Source organism: Leptopilina boulardi, unplaced genomic scaffold (genome assembly GCF_019393585.1).
Source record: "Leptopilina boulardi isolate dan_hultmark-lab unplaced genomic scaffold, ZJU_Lbou_2.1 LbouV2_371, whole genome shotgun sequence".
NCBI classification, from domain to species: Eukaryota; Metazoa; Arthropoda; class Insecta; order Hymenoptera; family Figitidae; genus Leptopilina; species Leptopilina boulardi.
Genome location: NW_026137942.1, coordinates 3,577,231 through 3,599,217, shown reverse-complemented (window position 1 = coordinate 3,599,217; position 21,987 = coordinate 3,577,231). Strand labels below are relative to the sequence as shown.

At 29.7% G+C, this 21,987-nt stretch overlaps 1 protein-coding gene across 1 annotated transcript in view; it reads right to left on the bottom strand.

Annotated features, from left to right (window-relative positions):
* The window catches only part of LOC127287619 (SCAN domain-containing protein 3-like), a 151,052-nt gene extending 131,459 nt beyond the window's left edge, over nt 1-19,593 (bottom strand). The window contains exons 1-3 of the mRNA XM_051314645.1: nt 19,456-19,593; nt 19,171-19,368; nt 16,734-18,326 (exon numbers count right to left, since the gene is read on the bottom strand). Of these exons, the coding sequence (XP_051170602.1) occupies nt 16,734-18,326; nt 19,171-19,368; nt 19,456-19,593 (1,929 nt within the window). The remainder of the gene's footprint in view (nt 1-16,733; nt 18,327-19,170; nt 19,369-19,455) is intronic.
* Between the last annotated feature and the right edge of the window lie 2,394 nt (nt 19,594-21,987).

Genomic DNA, 21,987 nt, shown 5'->3' with positions numbered 1-21,987 from the left:
CAGAATCTATCAATGCAATTGAATCAAATATATAACAAAATTAATTATCAACACACATTTTAATTCTATTATATGTCAATAAGAGTTTTCCATGTTTAAAGTATGAATAAAATTGATGAAAGTGGAAACTAATTTTCTTCCCCATGAGCACGAAGTAGTATAAGGAGACCCCACTGCTATATTAAGCCAACGAAAAGTTGAAGCTGATTTCCCCGTTTCTCTTACAATTAACGGAGGTGTCGAACCTATCGGAAAATTTGAGAACAAGTTACCCACACTGACACAAAATGCGTACATACAGTTACTAACACATAGAACTTTCGCAAAATGGCTGTCGTGACATAACCTGCATAAACTGATTGTTTTTATATCGCTTTGTTTTTTTTCTGGTTTTTGTAAATAATTTAAAGAAAAGTAAGGAAATATGATTAGTGGTTCCATTAAAAGTTGCAAAACAAATTGTGTTAAAGGCAATACAAAATATATAAATCTATTTATAAAACTATTTTCAAAGAAATCCAAATAATATTAATGAGTTTCATTTTAAATATAAATCTTATTAAAGTATATTTTTATCACAACCATAATTAAAATAAAATTTAAACAGTTTAATAATTTATATTCACTTGCAGTTACTAATTTTACCTCAATACTGTATTTTTACACAACAAAAATAATTATATCATGTTTATATATCCATGGAGATTCTCCATGTTTATATCGCTCATATAACTTTTAGCAGACGAAATTTCGGAGATATCAAATTTTCCCGTTAGGGTTCGACACCTCTGTTAATTGTAAGAGAAACGGGGAAAACGGTTTCAGCTTTCCCGGACAGTGGGGTCTCCTTATACTACTTCGTGCCCATGAGAATAACATTGTGTCGTCTGTTTGTTGTCCCTCCAGGCCTCTGACGTCACACCTAGAATCGATTCTGACGTCACAAGTGACAGAGCCCAATAGTTGACAGCTTACGGCTAGGGATTTTTGAAGTCTGTGCCATCTAGGTACACCCTGCTTATAATTGACTTTGGTATATGACCGCCATTATCCTCCATACATCATCAACGTTTATTGGATTCGCGCGCTATTTGAACAAAATTATAAATTTTTAAAAATTTAAAAGCAAAATATAAAAAATTCAAGGACAAAAATTAAAATTCCAGGACTTTCAAGGACATTCCAGGACAATTTTTCAAATTGCAGGATTTTCAGGACTAGTAGACACCCTGACTTTAAATATTGCAAATGCATTTTCGATTACAAGTTTACGTGTCTTGTTTACTAATATGATTATGTTTCCTATTGGTTAGCATCAAAAAATGGAAACACCCATTTTTCTTACGAAAATGTAAAAAAATACTTATAAGGCATCTTCAACGTGTCAAGACATCACTTTTCTCTCAGTCTTAGTGTAAGAAACTATTCTTATAATTTTCCGTGTAGTTCAGACTAACATTTTAAAAACGAAAATGTCTTACGCAAATATTTTTCAAAATATCTTTGATGCGGTGTACGGTGCTGTAGGAATCGAAGATTTTTTCCTTCGATTCCTTATTAAACAATTGGTGCTCTAGTGCGACGATCCGGAGATTATTAATCAGATTTCCAACATTATGAAGGGTCAATCAACCCTCGAAGAAATTGTCGAAGATCGACGTGTACGTGTGATGACCAATTTATTATCGCGGTCATCAACTGTTCAAGAATCAACATCGACACCACTACCACCATCACCACTGCCAGTACAAGCACTTCTTGCTTCTGATAAGTTATTTTATTTTTGTTGGATTATCCTTACATTAAACAATTTATGTTCAGGAAATTAAATAAAAATGCACACTTATCTATTTATTCACGAAATAATATTTATTTATTATAAACAGTATTTAAGAATAACGTGGATACAAAAAAAGGTAGAAAATGACCGTACACGTCTATAGTTAGGTGGAGACTGACTTACTGTAGACCCTTTATTTATTGCTCTTCATACCTGAGACATACCTAGGTTCTGTACCCAAAATGTTTCTTACAAAATCTTTAAAAAACTTCTGCTAATATCTTTTTAACTAACATTGTTGCACTTCCAACACTCTTCCTTAACGATAATGCACAATGCTTTTATTTCAGTTAAGATTTATTGTACAAACCGCATTCTTTTTTAAAATAATCTAATTTAATATAATTTAGAGGTTTTGTTAATAAAACAACTGTCATGAATTCTGTTGGACAATACTCAAATTCTACAATCTTTTTGTCTTTTAAATCGCGAGCGTAATGAAATTTAGTTGCTATGTACTTTGTTCGATTACTAAAACGCTTGTTATTTAGTAATTTTAAACAGCTTTGATTATCTTGTAATATTTTAAACGTAACCTTTTATTTTATATCAAAATCTTTCAGAAGTTGTTTGATCCATACACCTTCTAGAACGGCTTCTTCAAGGGAGATATATTCCGCTTCAGTTGATGATAAAGACACGCAATCTTGTTTTTTGCTTTTCCAACTAATTGATCCTTTATAAAATTTGAAAATGAAACCACTGTTGGATTTTCAGTCCTCTTTGTCTTAAGCCCAGTCTTCATCTGCATATTCAATAAGTAACTTCTTATTGTTTTCGTCGCCTAATTTGAGGTTTAAATCTTTTGTTCCTTTCAGGTACCTGGCGACTTGCTTAGCCTCGTTCCAGTCTGTCTCTGTTGCTCTTGAATTGTGTTGACTCAGAATAGCAACACTTGCCATAATGTCAGGTCTGGTATTAGTGGCGATGTATAACAACTTTCCGATGAGTCTTCTGTTTTTGTTACTATCTTGCATTAGGAATTCTTCTTGTCTCATCTTCAGGTAACCTTTATCCATTGGTATTATTGATGATTTTGAATCCGTCAATCCTGTTGATTGCAGTACCTTTTCTGTATACTGAGTTTGATTAATTGTAAATATCCCGTCTTTGTCTTGGTAGATTTGAATACCGAGATAATGTTTAATGTTTCCTAAATTTGTTAACTCAAAATGTTTCTTTAATTCATTTCCTGTACTGATTATTTTATTTTCATTTTGACATGCAATTATTAAATCATCTACATAAATATTTAAATAAATTTTATCATTATTTTTAACTTTAATAAATAAACAAAAATCAGCTTTTCCTTAAATAAAATTTAATTTCTTTAAAACTTCATTTAATTTGTCATTCCAAATTTTTGCAGATTGCTTTAAACCATAGATTGATTTATTTAATTTGCAGACGTAATCTTCTTTACCTGTTTCTGCAAAACCTTCTGTTTGCCTCATTAGAATGGTTTCTTTTATATCCCCATTGAGAAAAGCAGTCTTGACATCGTAATGGTATATCTTTAAATTCTTTTTATCTGCTATTGTTAATAATGTCTTAAATGTACAGGTGTTACGTCCCGAGCTAAGGCGAGGGTGGTTTTTATTAATTAACAAAAACAAGGGGAAGTAAAGTGCTGATTTATCAAGTTGGTAAATCTTGATATTTATTTTTATGTGGATTCGTGTCACTTTATAAGAACAAGGGTCCTTTGTAAATAATATTATGCATATTCCCTTTTAAAATGAACAATTTATTTGACAATAATATTTTAAAATATAATTTTACTTACAATGTTGAAGTTGGTTCTGGATTGTTACAATGCAACCGGCTTTACACAATTGTATCGCAGGATGACAATAATTAAGTTCGTTATTTAGCACTAATGCACCAACGACTATTTAATAATATTTAAGAGTTACTTCTCTTACTTCCCCTTAATACAAAAAGAAACTTGTTTCCTTAATAATCGGAAGTAACCTTCACAAAATAATATTATACGACAATCGAAATAAATGAACTTATTAAATTCAATGAAAATTACCTTCGATCTTATGTAAATTATAAGAAACAAGACTCTTTTTATTAACGCTGATTTAAAAGTACAATTTCACGATTGAAGGGCCGACTCAACGATACTGTTCGGGCAGAAACTCACCGGAGTAATATGACAACTATAAGCCTATTAACAGTGGTTTATATACTTTTTTAAACAATGAAATGATCTAATTTAATTATGATAAAAATTGGAAGATCAATAGGTTATTCAATGTGTTTTTCAGTTAATACAATTACCTATTTTAATTATTATTGCAATTTTTATCTTCGATCAAAGTTTATCGTCTCATGACATACTTTCTTATATATTTACTATATTATAAATATGTGCCTTCTCAGAAAGGTACGAAAAATATGTTTGTCCATTATTATTTAAATCTTTCCATTAGTTATTGCGCAAACGTTAAACTACTATTTAATTATTTGTATATAATTTACTTTACTGAGAATGTGATATTCTTCAATATCGACGCCTCATAATTAATTCTAAGTTGATCAATTATCATACGGGTTGATAACGCATCGACTGCAGTGAAGAAGAGCAATGTTAATTATGGTCGATAATATTGAACAACGCATGTAGATCATTTCTCTATAAGATGTATACACACATACATACACATATCATATACATATCTATATACTTTTCTTTTATGGGATAATTAATTTTAAATACTATATAATAATTACATTATAATAATAGTTATCTATAAGTCTAATTATTATGTATATTATGTGTATATATATATGTGCACATATGTATATATATACACATATATCCATAATTATGTGAAAAATTATTTTGAAGTGGTCGGGATGTAACAGTCCTCCTCCCTTAGAGTTTTTATCGTCCTCGATAAAAGTGTATATGACAATTTTTAATTTGACAATTTTTAGTTATTGTGATTTATGTGCATTATTAAATTAATAAATTAAGAAGATACATACGGGCGCAGGTATTTATAAAGTTCAAAAGGCTAAATGAGATACTGATTGTGAGAGTGACACAGGAGATAAGAGGTAAGTTGATCTGATTTTGCTACTAGTCCACCACGAAGATTACAAATTTCAATTGAATGAGATACGATGATCTATCTTACTCCTTAGATTGAGACATAGGTCAGTGTCTTTCCGGACTTGGGTGGTCATTGAATCTTCAGATTGACTGTGTTGAAGGATGATTCTTGATAATGATAGAAGAAGTGGGGTTGATGGTGAGTTTTCAGTCAGTTTTAATTTATTCTTTTAATTGAGTGATTCGTCCTGCCTGTTGTATTTTACTATTATTACTCATGGCTGAAAATTTTGCGAGTGGTAGCCAGCAAGGTTATAATGATCAATCTGGTGTTAATTTGATGTCAAATCAGAACAATCTTAGTTCTCTTGGGTCTCCGTTTTATCGGAATAATTTAGATTTTTCGGTGTTAAATACAAATAACTGGTGTGTGATCCATTGTCGTATTCTTACACAAAGACTTGTTGAGTTGGAAGAACATTTTGGACTTTTCCAATTCTCTTTTTGGCCTGTGATATCAAATCAAGCTATTGATATTTTATGTAGTTCGTACGCAGAATTTTCGGGTGTTTTTCTTGATCCGATTGATTTTCATGTTGTGCGGGAATTGGATAATTACAGAAATGGAGTGTTAATTAGGGTTAATTCTTCTGATCTAAAAAGAAAAATTTTTGAATTTGTATATTTGTTCAGAATAAGGGGATATAATTTGGATTTAGTTTAAGTTAGTGATAATTATTTTTATTATCTGTTTATTTTCATAATTAAATATATATATATATATTTTTTTTTTTTTCGGATTTTTAATTCCTTTCTTTATTTTTAGTTCATTCTATTTGGAGGCCAAGGAGACAGTTGACGCGGATGTTGCCTTTTCTGTTATCATCAATAATAGAAATGGCCCAATTGTTACGGCAAGCCTGTTCTCTTCAGGAACTCATAAGATCTTCAGACATTCAATTTATTCTGGATAGTTGTCTTCAATTTCATTTGCCTATATCGTGTGGAGCATTTAATCCTTTTTTATCATTCTGCCAAAATTTACAAATTTCAAGAAAGGAAGAATTATTTGAAATTGTTTCTCGAACGCTTTTGATAGCGGATGACATAATAGACTTGTTGGAAGGAACGATATCGACTTGTCCATCGATGCATGGGTCTTGTCAGCATGACTCATTGTCTTGTAGCTGTACAGGGTAAGTTTCTGTTTTGTTAAAAAGTTTTATGTCTATTACATATGTAATATATACATACGTATATCTTTATATATATAGTATATATATATTTCTTGTTTATTTTTAATAAATTATTAACAATGTTTGAATTTTTGTTTGTTTATAGTGAATGTGGAACATCTGATCGTTTCTGTCTGTGTGGTCGTTATATTAGAGTATCGTATAGCAGCTTCATGTGTAAATGTGGGCACGTAACTTTCGATGAGACTTTTCCTCATATGTCAATTCGAATATCGGATGATGGAACTCCGTGCATCCATATTGCCGAAATTTCGTGAAAGAATTTCAATTATCATCCTACGTCAATGTCACTACTTATGTCCAATACTGACTCATACATATACATAATTGGATTTGTACATGTACGCGTCCATACTGCACATTGTATCTTATATTTATATTTAATCTTAAAAAAAATTTTTTAACAGTATTTTCTTTGAAGAACACTGAATATTGTATCTTTGTATTATTTTTACAATTTATCATATATATCAAATGTTTATCATTTAATATTTTTTTTGTACTTTAATAAAAAAATTTAACAATATTTTCTATGTATTTTCAAAATTGTCTATATTTATTATTCTCATTATTAGAAATATTATTATTGTTAGCATTATTAAATTAGCAATAATAATGGACAAGCATATATGTTTTCATTTTATATATATATATATATACGTACATATATATATACACATATATATACATATACACACATACACACATATATATATGTATATATAGCAATAATGCATACATACATATATATGCAATTTTTATTTATTTGATCTTTTCCATTTTCACCTGATGATTTAAAATTTTCTAACTTCTAGTATTTAAAAATGTTTTGATGCAAATTATTTTTACTTAATCCTAGTAATATAGTCGTTTTTTTTTTTTTTAATTTTTTATATTCTATATTTTTAAAACAGGTTGTAATTGAATTTTTACTACTTGCGTTGACATCTTACAGCGATTGTCCGAAGTGATTGGTATGTATCTTTGTTAGTTGTTCTTATTATCGGCCGGCTAGTGTCTTACTGGAGCGAGTCTGTTTCTACTTAGCGACGACGGTTATGTATACCGGTGTAATTGTATTATAATTAGATTAAAGTATATACTTTCTTTGGTAGATGTCCTCCTTTTTTAGTAAGACGCATTGTCCTCGATGTGTAATCAGGAACGGATTTAAATATTTGTCGTTCGGTTTGATCGTTGTCTTCTTAATGATATTACTTTATAACAGATATATATGTTCTTTATTACTATTACAGCTAGTATTATTAATAGTAATTTAAAAACAATTGATATGTAGTTTGTAGCTTCAAAAAAAATTCCGAGGAAAGGAATATCCATCTGAAAGTAGTTTTATATATATAATTTTTATTATAATTTTTATTTTGTTTATAAAAAGAGGAAAGAAGAAGACGTCCTCCATATCCCCTTTCTTCATTTTCTTTCGTCTTTTTATTTATTTGTTTATTTATTATATATATATTTTTTTGTGAGATTATTATAGTATGTTATTATGAAAACAATAATATTTTATAATTATTTATTATTAATTGTTTGTTATAGACAATTGTTTTAGATTTAACGGAACAGAAATATTCCAAAATTCATCATTATTAACAGAAGGTTGTTTATTTGAAAAGAGACGTTTGTTTCTTAATTTACCAAAACAATTATCTTTAGTATGGCCCCTCATATAACATTTTTCGCAACAATTACCCCATTTATAAAGTTTTATTTTTAATATATTGGGGTTTTCTTGGCACATTATATAAGTTAGGCTTGTTGTGTTTGTATTTTCGTTTTCTTCGCTAAAGTAATATGTCTTTTCTAGTAATTTTAATAGTTTTCGCGCAACCGTGTGTTCTGCTAATTTGATTCTTAGTTCATTTTTTGCGTGTTAAAGATGAATTTTGAATATTAGAAAGTTATTCAATATCAATCAAAGATAACCAGTTTGTTAAAGATGAATTTTGAATATTAGAAAGTTATTCAATATCAATCAAAGATAACCAGTTTGTTAAAGATGAATTTTGAATATTAGAAAGTTATTCAATATCAATCAAAGATTGATATTTTTTTTAAACTCTAAAAGACTTTTGTACTTTAACACACGTTGCCCTTCGGACAAATTATATTGTAAAAGGTAGTGGATCCCTTCCTTACCTCACTATTATTCAGTGAGTTGGGTGAGAATCCATATTAATCAGAACAATTGGTTAGGAATAATTTAAATAAAAGATCAAACAAATATTTAATTAATTGTATATAAATATATATTGTGTAATAGCCCAAATAATACAATATAATAGTATTCTGTATTCTAATACAATTTACGTGTGAATGTATGTATGTGTAATAATGTTGTGTGTGTATTGTGTCAAGAGTCTCTGAACTCTTACGTATATTTACCTTTTGGAATTCCTCGTGTCTCAATTCAAACGTTATTTCAATTCTCCAATTTATTACAATTATTTAATATTCTCTTTATCTCAATCAATTAATGGTAAACAAAACTCAATAGAAAACATGAACTCAATTATTATTTATTTTCAATCTTAATCTCAAAACTAAGTGATCTCAAAAGAAACTCATTTATATACTCTTTAAATCAAACTCAAAAAATCAGATTCTCTTTATTCAACTATTTCAATTATCAATTCTTTGTAAAACTCAATATTCTTAAATCAAATCACAATTCAATATTAAATACTCTTCTTGTCAAAAAATCTCAAATCAAAAATAAATACTTTAAATAAATCTCAACTCAAAAATCAAAACTCAGATAAAACTCAATAAAACTCCAAATGGAAACAATCTCGAACTAGAGGTTTGTTTCAAAAAGTCTCTCAACTCAGAGACTCAAAACTCCAACTCAAAACTCTCACAAACTCCAAGCTCCACTCTGAGCTCACTCTTTACTGACTGACAATCCTTGTGTCTACTCGTTTTATTGAGCTGATTTTTGGTGGGAAAAAGTATGTTTTATTTGGTAACTTATTGTTGCCAATGTTCTTTATTGCAACCTTGCAATATTGGGGTAGTATTCCAGTTCTTTCTGTACTGACATACTTTGGATGCAGCAATCTTTATTGCGCCATCCTTTGTTTCTTGAGTTAATTTAGTTCACTTAGTTTCTCAATTTTATCATGAATTTTAAATAGATCTTCTTTATAATTTAGGTTATTAATTGACAGTTAATATTTAATATATAATTATTTGGACATCTCTCAGAGATTCCAAAGGCATTTCTTGTAATGTTTATAAAGTGTTATTTGCTTGAGTTGCATATTTGTGTCCCTCTTTTTTAAAGTATTGTATTAATGAAATATTAATAATGTTAATAATTTATTAATAAGAAGTTACGAAATTCATACGTAACAAATACCCCCCTTCAAAGCGCTGTCGTCCCTTGACAGTCTATTATAATAGTTGTTTCGAAAAAGTTACATAAATTCCTCTTGATTACATTGTTTTCGTTGTTTTGGTCTTGTGTCGTTCCTTGGATGTTGCTGGTGTTGTATGTTTCTTTTTTTTTCAATCATAGTTCTTCTGTAAATAAATTGGTTAAGATTTGGAATTCTCTATTAATTACTGTCCTCAAATTAGAACTGTAGTAAAGGTAGAGAGTTCCAAGATTTTGAAAAGAGCAAAATAATATATAAAAAAAATTAAGTGTTTAAAAACAATAATAAAAAAATGTTTAATTTCTTTTCATGTGTATGTATATGAGATACAAATAATCAAAATTTGATTATTAAGAATATATGTGTATATGTAATAAAAAAATTTAATATATTAACTGAAATATTTTTTTTTTAAAATTTTTTTTAGGCTTCTCAATATTTAAACAGAAAAAATATTGGGAGAAAAAAAATACAATAAAAATTTATTTTTTATAGGAAATACCAGAAAAAAAATATTTATAAATGTGGTATTTCATGCCCCCCTTTTTATGGGCTGTCGTCCCTTGACAGTCTATATAATATAAGATTAATAATGGGAATTCCGTTTGTATAGAGGTTTTAATTGTAAGATATATTTTTCCTAATTTGTTAGTGACCCAATAGATTATATATGTATTGCATGCGCCTTTTATATTTAAAATGTGATTAATGTATTAGAATTGTTTCGGTTAATGAACTTTACCGTTTTTTTTTATTTGTTATTTGAAAATTTTTTTTTTTATTCCAATATATTTTTTTTGTTTATTTATATATTTTTTCTAAGATATGTTCCCACAAAATGTCATTATTATTACTTTGTAAGTCTATATATTATAAGGTATCATGGTTTATTAATTTTCTATAATTTACATGTCTCTAATTGTAAATGAATAATCTGTATTTTTATCATACATGTTTACCCCTTTTGTTATTAAATTATTGCTTTATTTATTTTATGTTTAATAATGCTTTATTTGGTTACTTTACTAAATAGTTGTATTGAATCTTATTTGTTATAAAGCCCCTTTCCGTGTGTATTTATTGGTAATATCAAGAGTGTAATATTTGTACTAGTAATATTATTAATTTTCCTTTTTATTCTTATATATATCTATTTTTTAAATGTAGTATGATATTTTATATTAGTATTAGTTCACTGTTTGATATTTATTTTCTTTTTGCTGAATTGTCTTTTCTTTACTTTTCTACTTCATAGTTTTATTATATACATATATATTTTTATATTGTTCTGTTTTCTGCAAATTGGCAGAAACGGTTTCCTTTAGGTGTGTTCTTTCTTTTGTTAGTCATTCGTTTCGCGTTCTTTGCAATAGTCGATATTCTCTTTATTTTGACAAAAAGAAATTTTCTATAAAAAAAAAAAATCATCTTTCCTATTTACTATGTCTCAAAATTTTGATTATTCCTCTTACGCGCTTGCCATGGAACTGGCAATTAGTGGCGTGGATTCTGTTGTTTCCTTTTTGGTTTGGAAACGGTTCCAACTGGAAAAGTTACAATTAGATAAAGTCTTTGGAGGTTGCCGCGGGTAAGTCTATTTTATTATTCATATTTTCCTACTCAGTTTGCTATTATTATATATATATTTTTTCAAATTTACTCTCTATTTCAAAATTTTTTTTTTTTAGTGTACAAATTATGATTTCCGAATGGGAGGAAGCTGTTATTCGATCCGATCTCTCTTTCCGTTGGCCACTAGCCGAGGTTTTCATGAATGAACAGGTACGTTGTGACGTGCCTGATCCTTGTTGGCATCAGGAGTATCGTTGGTCGTGGGAGTCTAAAAAATATGAAAGTAGTGGGTACTGGGCCCCTGCTTCTTTCATACATCCTGCCCGTTGTGTGGTGCCGGACACTCTGGTGGTGGAGGAAATTCGTGGTGTGCTTGGGGTTAACGTTTTTTCTTAGTAAGTATTAGAAACTATTAAAAAAAACTAAAAAAAATTTTGTTTGTTTGTTTCGTTTTTTTATCTATATGTCAAAACAAGAAGAATTTTATTTATTATAAAAGATTTCATTCACCCCCTTTTTTTCAGTCCTTATTCTAATTTGCCGGCCTACCCTCAGGAGTACGGTCCCCGTTTATTGGACCCTGCTCTTGAGATAGTTTTCGTTCAGGTCTATGGATCAGAGTGGGAAGAGATCTCATTCGTCAAGAGTAGGTGGGAAGCGGTGAGTTTGTTTCTAAATTTTTCTTGTTTCATTATTAGATATTTTATTTTTTCTTAAGGAAAAAAAAAAAAAAATTTTTGTTATTTTGTGTTATTTTTTTTCCATATAAAAAAAATTACCCTCTCCCTTCTTTTTTTTTTTAGCGTTGGGCTGTTCGGATTTCAGCAGTTTGGCATGAATGTTAAATTGTCCCTTTTTTTTTGTTTTTATTGTGTTAATAACTGTTATTTATTTGTATTATTAATTAATTTTGTTTTTTTCTTTTATACAAAAAAAATTTTTTTTTTCGATATAATTACACTACTCATTTTAATTTTACTCTTACACCTCACATTGTACCCATAGAGTTATTGTAGCGTGAAAAACGTATGTTTTTGTAAAATAAATTAATGTACTGTGTTAAAGAAATGTTTTATTACATTCATTGTATCCTTCCTTCTGAACTTTCTTTTTTTTTTAAATAAAAATTTTACCGTAATTAATTGAGAAAGTTTCTTATTTTTTTTTATATTTGTTATATATAAATTTTTTTTAGACACCTCCCTTCTTTTTTTTTTTTAAATGATAGTAAGTTTTAGTTTCTTAATAATATAGTGAACACGAAACATATATGATATTTTATAAATTTTTCTAACTTGTGGTTATTTGGCAATTCACATTTTTTGTTTATATGATGTCAGCCGTTTCTGACTATTGAAGGTGCATTCCCCTTTTACGTATGAGTGTCCACATCTTACGGTTCCGCGCTGTATTGTTTTCCCCTCGTGTTTCGTCCCGCGCTCCCGCTTGGCCTTCAGTCATTAGTTTCATTACCGCGCGCGTGTCACTTTTCGATTGTGATTGTGTTTTAATTGTTTTTTTTTAATATTATTATTATTTTTCTGAGAAAAATTTTTGGTGTGGTGTTTTGTGTATAAAATTTTTTTATGTGCGTGTCTGTGTGTTTTTATTTTTTTTTATATTGTGTTTTTGTTTATTTATTGTACGATATGAAGAGAAAAAAAAAATCTTGGATCCTTTTTGGTATGTTATATTTTTAAATATTTTTCCTTCCCTTTTGTTCTATCTACGTATTTAATCCTCTTTTTTTTATTTACTTATTATTTTTTTTTTATTAAATCTTTAAATTGAAAAAAAATTTTTCTTTCTGTTCTGCCTAGCGAGTGCGCGTGTCATATTACCCGTGTTTTCGCTGAGTCAATGTTTTGACTTGTCGTCTTTTAATCTTTTATTTACCTGTATGTTTAATTTAATCCCTTTTTTGTATTTTAAATATATATATTTTTCTTTTATTGTTTACTTTTGTTGTTGGCTTTGGTAAGTTTTTTTTTTTATAAAAAAAATTTCGTTTGTTTTATACATATATTTTTTTTTTAGGAATAGCCTTTGGAAAAAAAAAATCTTCCCCCTTTTTTTTTAGGTGAGTTTTCTTTTTATGTTCTTTTTATTGTTTTATTTCTTTACTACTTTTTCTAAATAAAACCCTTTTTGTAGGTAAAATCTTTTTGCATTATTTGATGATTGGTTTGTTTTCATATTCATGTCATTAAAGGTAAGTTATCTTTCCATGTTATTTTTATTGTTTTATTTGTTTAGTAGTTTTTTCTAAATAAAGCCCTTTTTTTAGGTAAACTTCTGCAGTTTTTTTTCCGTTGACTTGTTCCTGTTTTTGTATCATTGAAGGTGAGTTATCTTTTCTTGTTATTTTTATTGTTTTATTTGTTTAGTAATTTTTCTAAATAAAGCCCTTTTTTTAGGTGGACCTTATAGGATTTAATGGGCCAAACTTTTCTTCATGACTGCTGAGATTGAGGATTATATTTTCTATGCGTCTTGCATATTTTTAGACCGTTGTACCTATTAGGGGTACTTCCGTCTTACATATTTTTAGACCGTTGTACCTATTAGGGGTACTTCCGTCTTCACTGATTTTTTTAGGTTGCTAATCGATACTATCTACTTATGTATTCATGATACAGTATTGTTGTACGTGTATATTTAAGTACATGTGTTTTTCGATTAGTTTAACTTTCTTAGATATTTAAATATATATCTTCTCTTTTTTTTTAAAAAAAAATTTTACTTCCGCGTTATTTTGGATTTTTCTTCTTCCCTATTCTTTTCTTTTTTTTTTTTTTTTTAATGTATATCTATATCTTGTTTTATTACTCCTCTCGATTTATTCTTTGTGTAGGTAATTTTTGTTTCCTTTGAGGTATTTTCAATGCTCGAATTTCTTTCCGTTTCGTTGTTTGTAGCGTTTGTGTTCTGGACGGTACTTATTAGAGAAGGTAATTCATAATTTTCTTCCATGATTTTTGTTGATTTCTTCTTTCTTTTGGGTGTTTTGTTGTTTTTAGGAACGAGTTTTTTCTTTTTTATGCAAATTATTATTTGACTTATTATTATGATTATACTTAGTGTAATGCACACTGCTAATGTATAATTTGAATAGTGATTATGTTCTAATTGTCCTAGTGTGTGTAGGCTTTGTGTTTTTAATTCTTTTTCCAGTTCTTTTAGTGTTACATTTGTTTCCATTTTTTTCCAATACGGGTGTAGTTTATTGTTTTCGTCGTTGATTTTTTGTGAATTTAGTTTCTTTGTTATGGGTGATATGTGTTCTAGTTTCAGTTCTAATTTTGGTTTATATGTATATTGGTGCGGATTTTCTTTTATCGCTAAAACTGGCAACTGTACTGCGTCAATTGTTAGTGTACATTTTGTACTTACGTGGATTATTCCTATTCCTCTTATTTGGTAGGTTTCAGGTTCCTTGTCTTTACATTTCAGATATAGTGTTTCATTCTTCACTAGTGAATAGAGCCAACTTCCCGTAGTTGTTAGTGGTTCCCATAGTGGTTGTTGGTCCTTAGTTATCCGTACGTCGCAACTTCTTAGGGTTTCGTTTGTGGGTTTTCTTCTTAATTCTGGTTCACAGCTAGGTGTTAAAAGTATATCATATGCCCCGTATTTGTGGTGACAAATATATTGTTCATTAGTTAGATAGCAATTGGATAATTGTTCTTCTGTCAAATAAAAGTAAAATCTTTCGTTGGCTGTTATAGCTAAATATCTGGAATGCGGTAGTATGTATGCTCTATTGCTATTATTATTTTTTTTGTCCTGTTTGACTGGTAGTTCATGCATCCTGTAGAGTATATAAACTTTTTCTTCCACTAAAGGTATGTCTAACGATAGAATTAAATTATTTGTGTCTATTAGTAATTTTACTTCCGCTATTTTACTGATTGTTGTTGTGCTTATTTCGTCTATAGGCATGGGAAATTCTTGGTCCTTTAAATATTTTTTTGCTTCCGTTGCTATTGTTATCAATTGTTCGTCTGATAACAATTCTGAAGAAAGATGTCCTTCTTTTGCTTCTTTTAAGATTTCTAAAGTATGATCTAAATTGTGCTCATAAGTATCTACTTGTCTAGTCCATCTTATTATTTGTTCTCTTAAATTTCCTGTGTATTCTATTATACTAGTTTGATTTTTTAAATCTAGTATTTCTCTTTCAGTTTTTATTAATTCCTTTCTCGAGTGTTGCGATGAGTTATGTTGTTTTTCTGCCATATCGTAGAGCGTATGCAATTCTGCTCTTACTACATGTGTCTGTTCTCCTACTAAATGTGAAATATTCCTTTGAGCCTCATTTAGATCCCTCATTATTTCTTTATAATTTTCCCCTTCGTCATAAGTAAGTAAACCTATAGTTGGTCCGATTATTTTTCCTAATACACTTATTAATGGTGCATTTCTTTTATTTATTTTTCTGTTTTTTTTATTCCTTTTTTCTATTCTGTTGTGTCTTCTTAGATCTCCGATGATTTTTTCCAGCTTTTTCCATTTTAACTTTAATATTGCTACCCTACTTTTTATTGTTTCATGTGATACGAATTGTTCGCAATTATATCCTAAAATCTGTTTACACGCCTTTTCTGTAGCATTTAAACCCTCGTCTAACTCCTTGAACTGTGACTTAAAATTTTCCGTATTCAGTATCACTGCTGTTCTCCAGGAACCTGCTACTCTACGTATTGCGGGCATTCTTTCAAAGTATATGCCTATACCTTTATTCATTGTTATTATGCTAATGTCTTCATTTTCGATTTCTGCATACGTTATTTTGATTATCCATACGGTTAGTAATAGTATTCCTATTGCGTAGTTCATTTTTCTGTAAACATAAATTACAATGTGTTTCTTAGTTAATAGTATCTTAATAATTCTTTCGTGTATTATTCTATTGCTAATTTAGCTAATTTATCTGCCTCTTCATTTCCGGTTATTCCACTATGACCCGGTTCATATATTAACTCTACTGTTATTCCTTTTATTATTTTTTTCATTTCTTTGAAATTGTTTTTACTAAGAACATCCCGTTTACGACTAGTTTTCCAACCATTTTTTTCCCATTTTGGTACCCAATTTGTTAGTCCTTCTATCGCAAATTTAGAGTCTGTATGTACTCTAATTTTTTTATAACCTAGTAATTTTATTATTTCGATAGCTCTCATAATGGCTTCGATTTCTGCGCTGTTATTAGTTTGTTTTTTACTTGCTCTTTCGCTAACGTTTAGAGAGTGTTTATGGTTAAACCATATACCTATGCCAGCTTTAGCGTGTGGTTTGCCATTTGCTTTGCAGGCACCGTCGGTATAAACATTGATAAAATTTTCTTCATCTTTTATGAATCCTTTAGTATTATTTTGTCATAAAAAGGCTCTTTTTACTTGATCCTTGTGTTTGCGAAATCTTTTTTTTTCGGCGTCGCTTAGAATCAAGTTGTTTTTTTCTGTTATTTCTTCTACTCTGTATGGTCCGTGGTAATATGGAGAGAATTTTCCCGCTCTGACTTCCTCTTTCACATCTACGAAATCTCCTACTTTTATGTTTAGGGGTGTCGTTTTATTATCGTAATTTTCTTTTACCTTTTCTTTTCTCTGTATGATGTTTTTGGCTACTATTCTTCTAATTTCAATCAGTCTTGTTACTAACTCTTTTATGTATGATTCATAAGTTTCTAATTTTTCTGGTGTTGGGAAGATTGATGGTGTTCTCGCTATTTTTCCGAATATTACTTCATATGGTGTAAACTTAGTAGCTTCGTGTACAGACGTGTTATACGCGAACATTGCATAAGGGAGGAGTCTGTCCCAGTCATCTTTTGTTTTAGCATAGTGTCTTAGGAATTCTGCTAACACGGCATGACTGCGCTCTAATCCTCCATTTGTTTGGGGCCTGTAGGCTGTTGTTGTGACTTGTGATACTTTGAATATTTTTGCCAATTTTCTTAAGAGGTCACTTGTAAATGACCTGCCTTGATCAGTGAGTATACATTTTGGTGCTCCGTATACTGAGAATAAATTAGTGGCTATTGCATGTGCTATTGTAGTAGCGCTAATATCAGGTATTGCTACAAAAATACTATATTTGCTGAGCTGATCTTGCATTGTTAAAACATGACAGTTGCCATTCGCTGTAGTTGGTAATTTTCCAACAGTGTCAAGAGATACTCTTTCCCATGCATCTAGAGGTGTATCTGTTATTATCATGTTTTCTCTATTTTGATTTCGTACTATTTTCTTTTGCGCACAGCTTCTACATTTTCTTATATACTCTGTTATATCTTGTCTTAACCCTGGCCACGTATATTTTTCCCTAATTCTGTGATAAGTTTTATTTACTCCTTTATGACCCGCTATTAGACTATCATGATATGCAGCAATTATTTTCGTTCTGTATTCCTCTGGAGGTATCACTATCTCTCCAAAGCACACTTGGATTTGTATATCATCTCTAAAAAAAATTTCTACTATTTTATTGATCCATGTTGGTTCTAACTCATCTAGTGTTATTGTGTGTCGTGGAATTCGAATTGATTTGACGTTTTCCCTTAATAATACATTTCTGAGATTCACTAGTACTTCTCTTAAATCTTCCTCGTTTATTACTTTATCATATTCTGTTTTTATTATTACTGTGAAAGTCTTGTATTTACTTCTAGATGTGACTAAAATTTGTCCTTTTCTTTGTTTTTTCCTTTTCATTTCTTTTATGTCTATTGCTCCTATGGCTGACATTAATTTATTCACAGGATCATTGAGTTCCAGGTCTGCTGACATGAAGTGTACATAATTTCCCCATGTTTCCGTTAGAGATTCCCTTCTATATTCCAATTTTTCTAACCTGTCTAAATTGGGTTTAATTGTTGTTTTCTCTAAATCTTTATTTAACTCTCGTAACTCTGCAATTATTTCATCTATTGTTCTAACTTGTTCTTGTGGTTCTTCTTCGATTTCTGCTTCCTCTGGTCTTTCTATTATTTCATCGTCCCAAAAATACGACTGGTGCTCTGCAATACTCATATCGTACCGCTTTATAGATTCTCTTATTTCTTCTAATATTTCTTTTTCTAGTACTTTATTGTCTTCTCTTTCACGTTCTGCAATGTATTGTTTGTTACCTCCATTTTCATTATTTGTTTGTAATTGTTCCTCTTGAAGTTTATCTGTTTCATGTCCCTATTGAAAAAAAACACGTATAATTATACGTATAATAATACGTATAATTATACGTATAATTGTACGTATAATTGTACGTATAATTATACGTATAATTATACGTATTATTATACGTATAATTATACGTATTATTATACGTACAATTATACGTATAATAAGACATACGAATTTGAAACAAGAATTATACGTATAATTATACGTATAATAATACGTATAATTAATTATACGTATAATAATACGTATTATTATACGTATAATTATACGTATTATTATACGTACAATTATACGTATAATAAGACATACGAATTTGAAACAAGAATTATACGTATAATTATACGTATAATAATACGTATAATTAATTATACGTATAATAATACGTATAATTAATTATACGTATAATAATACGTATAATAATACGTATAATTATACGTATTATTATACGTATAATTATAATTCTATTAAAAATAGAATAATAGAATAGAATAGATTAATTAGTAGCAAAATTGCGCTGAAAATTTTTAGAAATTTTAAAATGCAAATTAAATTTCTCGAAAAAAAATATCGTCGAATGTCAATTCAAGCAGTCACCCATCCAAGTACTAACCGCGTCCAACGTTGCTTAACTTCCGTGATCTGATGAGAACTTGTTCCTTCGCCTTGGTGTTCCCGCTGTCTTGTCTTGATTAATAACTTTGTCGTATAAGTATCACTAAAAGTGAGGTTAGGTGTGATACAATACTTATACGACAAAGTTAATAATCAAGACAAGACAGCGGAAACACCAAGGCGAAGGAACAAGTTCTCATCAGATCACGGAAGTTAAGCAACGCGGTACTTGTTTTACTTCGCCTTTCATTTCATTATTTGCTGTTTTCGACTCGATGTCGATAAAAGGTATTGGGTCCGTAGGTTTTGATTGAGTGACTATCATGTTATAAAAAAAATCTAATTTTGCTCTTTCTTCTCTTAAATAGGGTCTGCCTAAAACTCCATCTGCTGCTATGGGAAAATCGTCCTCTACCACATGAAAAGTGTGTTTGTTCTGCAAAATTATTATATCTATTGTTCCAATAGTATATACTTTATCAGAAGTGATACCTGTTATATGAGACTTTTCATTTACATTTACTATGGCTTCACCTTTCAATGCTGAACCTTTAATTACATTGATATCTGCTCCAGTATCAATAAAAAATTTTGTTTTTTTCTTAATTAGTTGATCCCCTTCTAATTCCGTTGCTGGAGATTCTTCTAAAAATTCATTCATCGTGTAGATTGTGTATTCTCTCGATTTCTGACATTGTTTGGGCACGTTTGATGGCTCAAGTTCGGCGCTGCGCCTTCCCGACGAACTTGGCTCCAGTTTAAAGTTCTTGATTCGTTTCCTGTATCATTCTGTCTAAATCCGCTTTGATGGAAATTTTGAAATCCGTTATCATGGTACTGACCTTGATATTGTCTTCTCCAATCTTCTCTGTTTCTATCGTTAAAGTTTTGACTACCATTTCTATAAAAATCTGGTCGGAATCTGTTAGATGCAGGGTTGTAATTATTAAATCTGTCATTAAAAGTTCTACCGTTTCCTACATTCCTATATCTTTGTTGAAAATCTTGTACTGGCATATTAAAATTGCCCTGATTGTTATAATTGTGATAATTTCTATCTCTATTCTCTTGATATCTGTTTGGGTTTTGTCTATAATTTCCCCCATTGTGATTAGCGCGGTAGTAATTGTAACCATTTTTATTTAATCTGTTATTTTTTTCCTGCGCTCGCTTAGCATATACTATTGCTTCTTCTAAGTTCTGAGGGTCTTTATCATCCACTTTAGATGAGATTTCGTCGGGTAATGCTGGTATAAAAGATTTTAATGCAATGTCTTGTACCGAAACAATTATAGGTTTTGCTATATTGTTAGCATATTCGGCTTGTAACGCTGACCTAGCTCCTCCTATGTAACTTTGTAACCTATCATTTAGCTCGTCTATATTCTCATCTCTATGCATGCGTAATTCCATTATTGACTTGAGATAATGATCGTACGGTAAACCCGGAGCAAATCTATTTTTTAAAAGATCTAACAAATCTGTTAGCTTCCTAAATTGTTTATTTCTGGTACAATCTCGTGCACTATTTGATAGTTTGGCAATCACAGCAACTGTGAATGCTGTTTCTGATGGTCCTGTAATACAGGCGGATGCATTAACAACATCTTGTATAAAATCTCTAACAGACATATTTTTACCATCGAACATGGGAACATTTGCTATTGCTTGTTGAATAGTTAATGACTGCGCTAAAGCTTGGTGCATTTGTATTGAAGCGTTTTCTAAACCTGTTGCCTGCATATTTCTAGGATTTGCTAATATCGCTGAATATCCTAAATCTGTACGGTTACTGTATATTTCAGCTAAAGTTGTACCATTTAAATTCTCTACCTCGTTATCTCCTGTTTCCGTGTTTTCTTCTTCTCTATCCGTCATTTTGTCCCTTTTTTTTAGCTGAATTTATGAATTGAAACTAGCGAAATACGCGTATATTAAAGGGTGAATTAGTATTTAGTATTTTTAGTACCGTTTCTCTATCGCATTCAGTAATTTCGACAAAATATAATTACAAAAAAAAAATTTTATTATTTTTTTTTTTTAAACCTCGATTATACTGTTCTTCTTTTCGCGCATGTTGCCTAATGACCTAATAACCTGCTTTGTAACCTAAACGCGTACTCGATTGCACATATGTCCAGTTCAGTGACTGTTTCGCAATATCAGTCATTAATTTAACTCGCGGAATTATTTCTTTTTAAATGATTAATAATTCAATTTTTATTCCAAAAAAAAAAATCAACTGTTCCTTGCGATTGTATTTTCGCGCATCATTCTTTCTCAAATAATTTCCTTTTATACTAACTAGGTCTCTTCTTTATACTAAACAATTCTTTTATATATTTTGCGTCAAAATTACGACATAACAACTTATAATTTCACTTTATTATTTCGACCGTGCATAACTCAAATATAATTTTATATTTATTTTTTTTTAAAAAGAAAACTTTATTCCGAGGTAAAAGCCTAATTTAAAATTTTATTTCTGTTATTCAAACGATTTCGTTGTATTAATCCTCTCACTTGCCCAAGTGGCTACACACTTCCGGCAAGGTTATTCAAGGAAATTTCACGTTTTTTGAAGAAACCAGAGCTTGACGGCATTCAAGGGTAGTTACTTTGCCCTATGTTCGACGTTGGCGAACAAAAAAAAATTCTACCTGATATACCCGCACTTGTAACTAAACATGTTTTTAAATAAACCATATACTCATATCAATTCACATAAAAATTATTTGTGTAAATGTTTTGTGTAAAATTTATCAAAAAAAAAAAATTTTTTTTTATTTCCGAAACCAACTATTCTCAAAAATATAAGGAAGAAATCCCACCGCTGCCACCAGTTTGTTAAAGATGAATTTTGAATATTAGAAAGTTATTCAATATCAATCAAAGATAACCAGTTTGTTAAAGATGAATTTTGAATATTAGAAAGTTATTCAATATCAATCAAAGATTGATATTTTTTTTAAACTCTAAAAGACTTTGGTACTTTAACACACGTTGCCCTTCGGACAAATTATATTGTAAAAGGTAGTGGATCCCTTCCTTACCT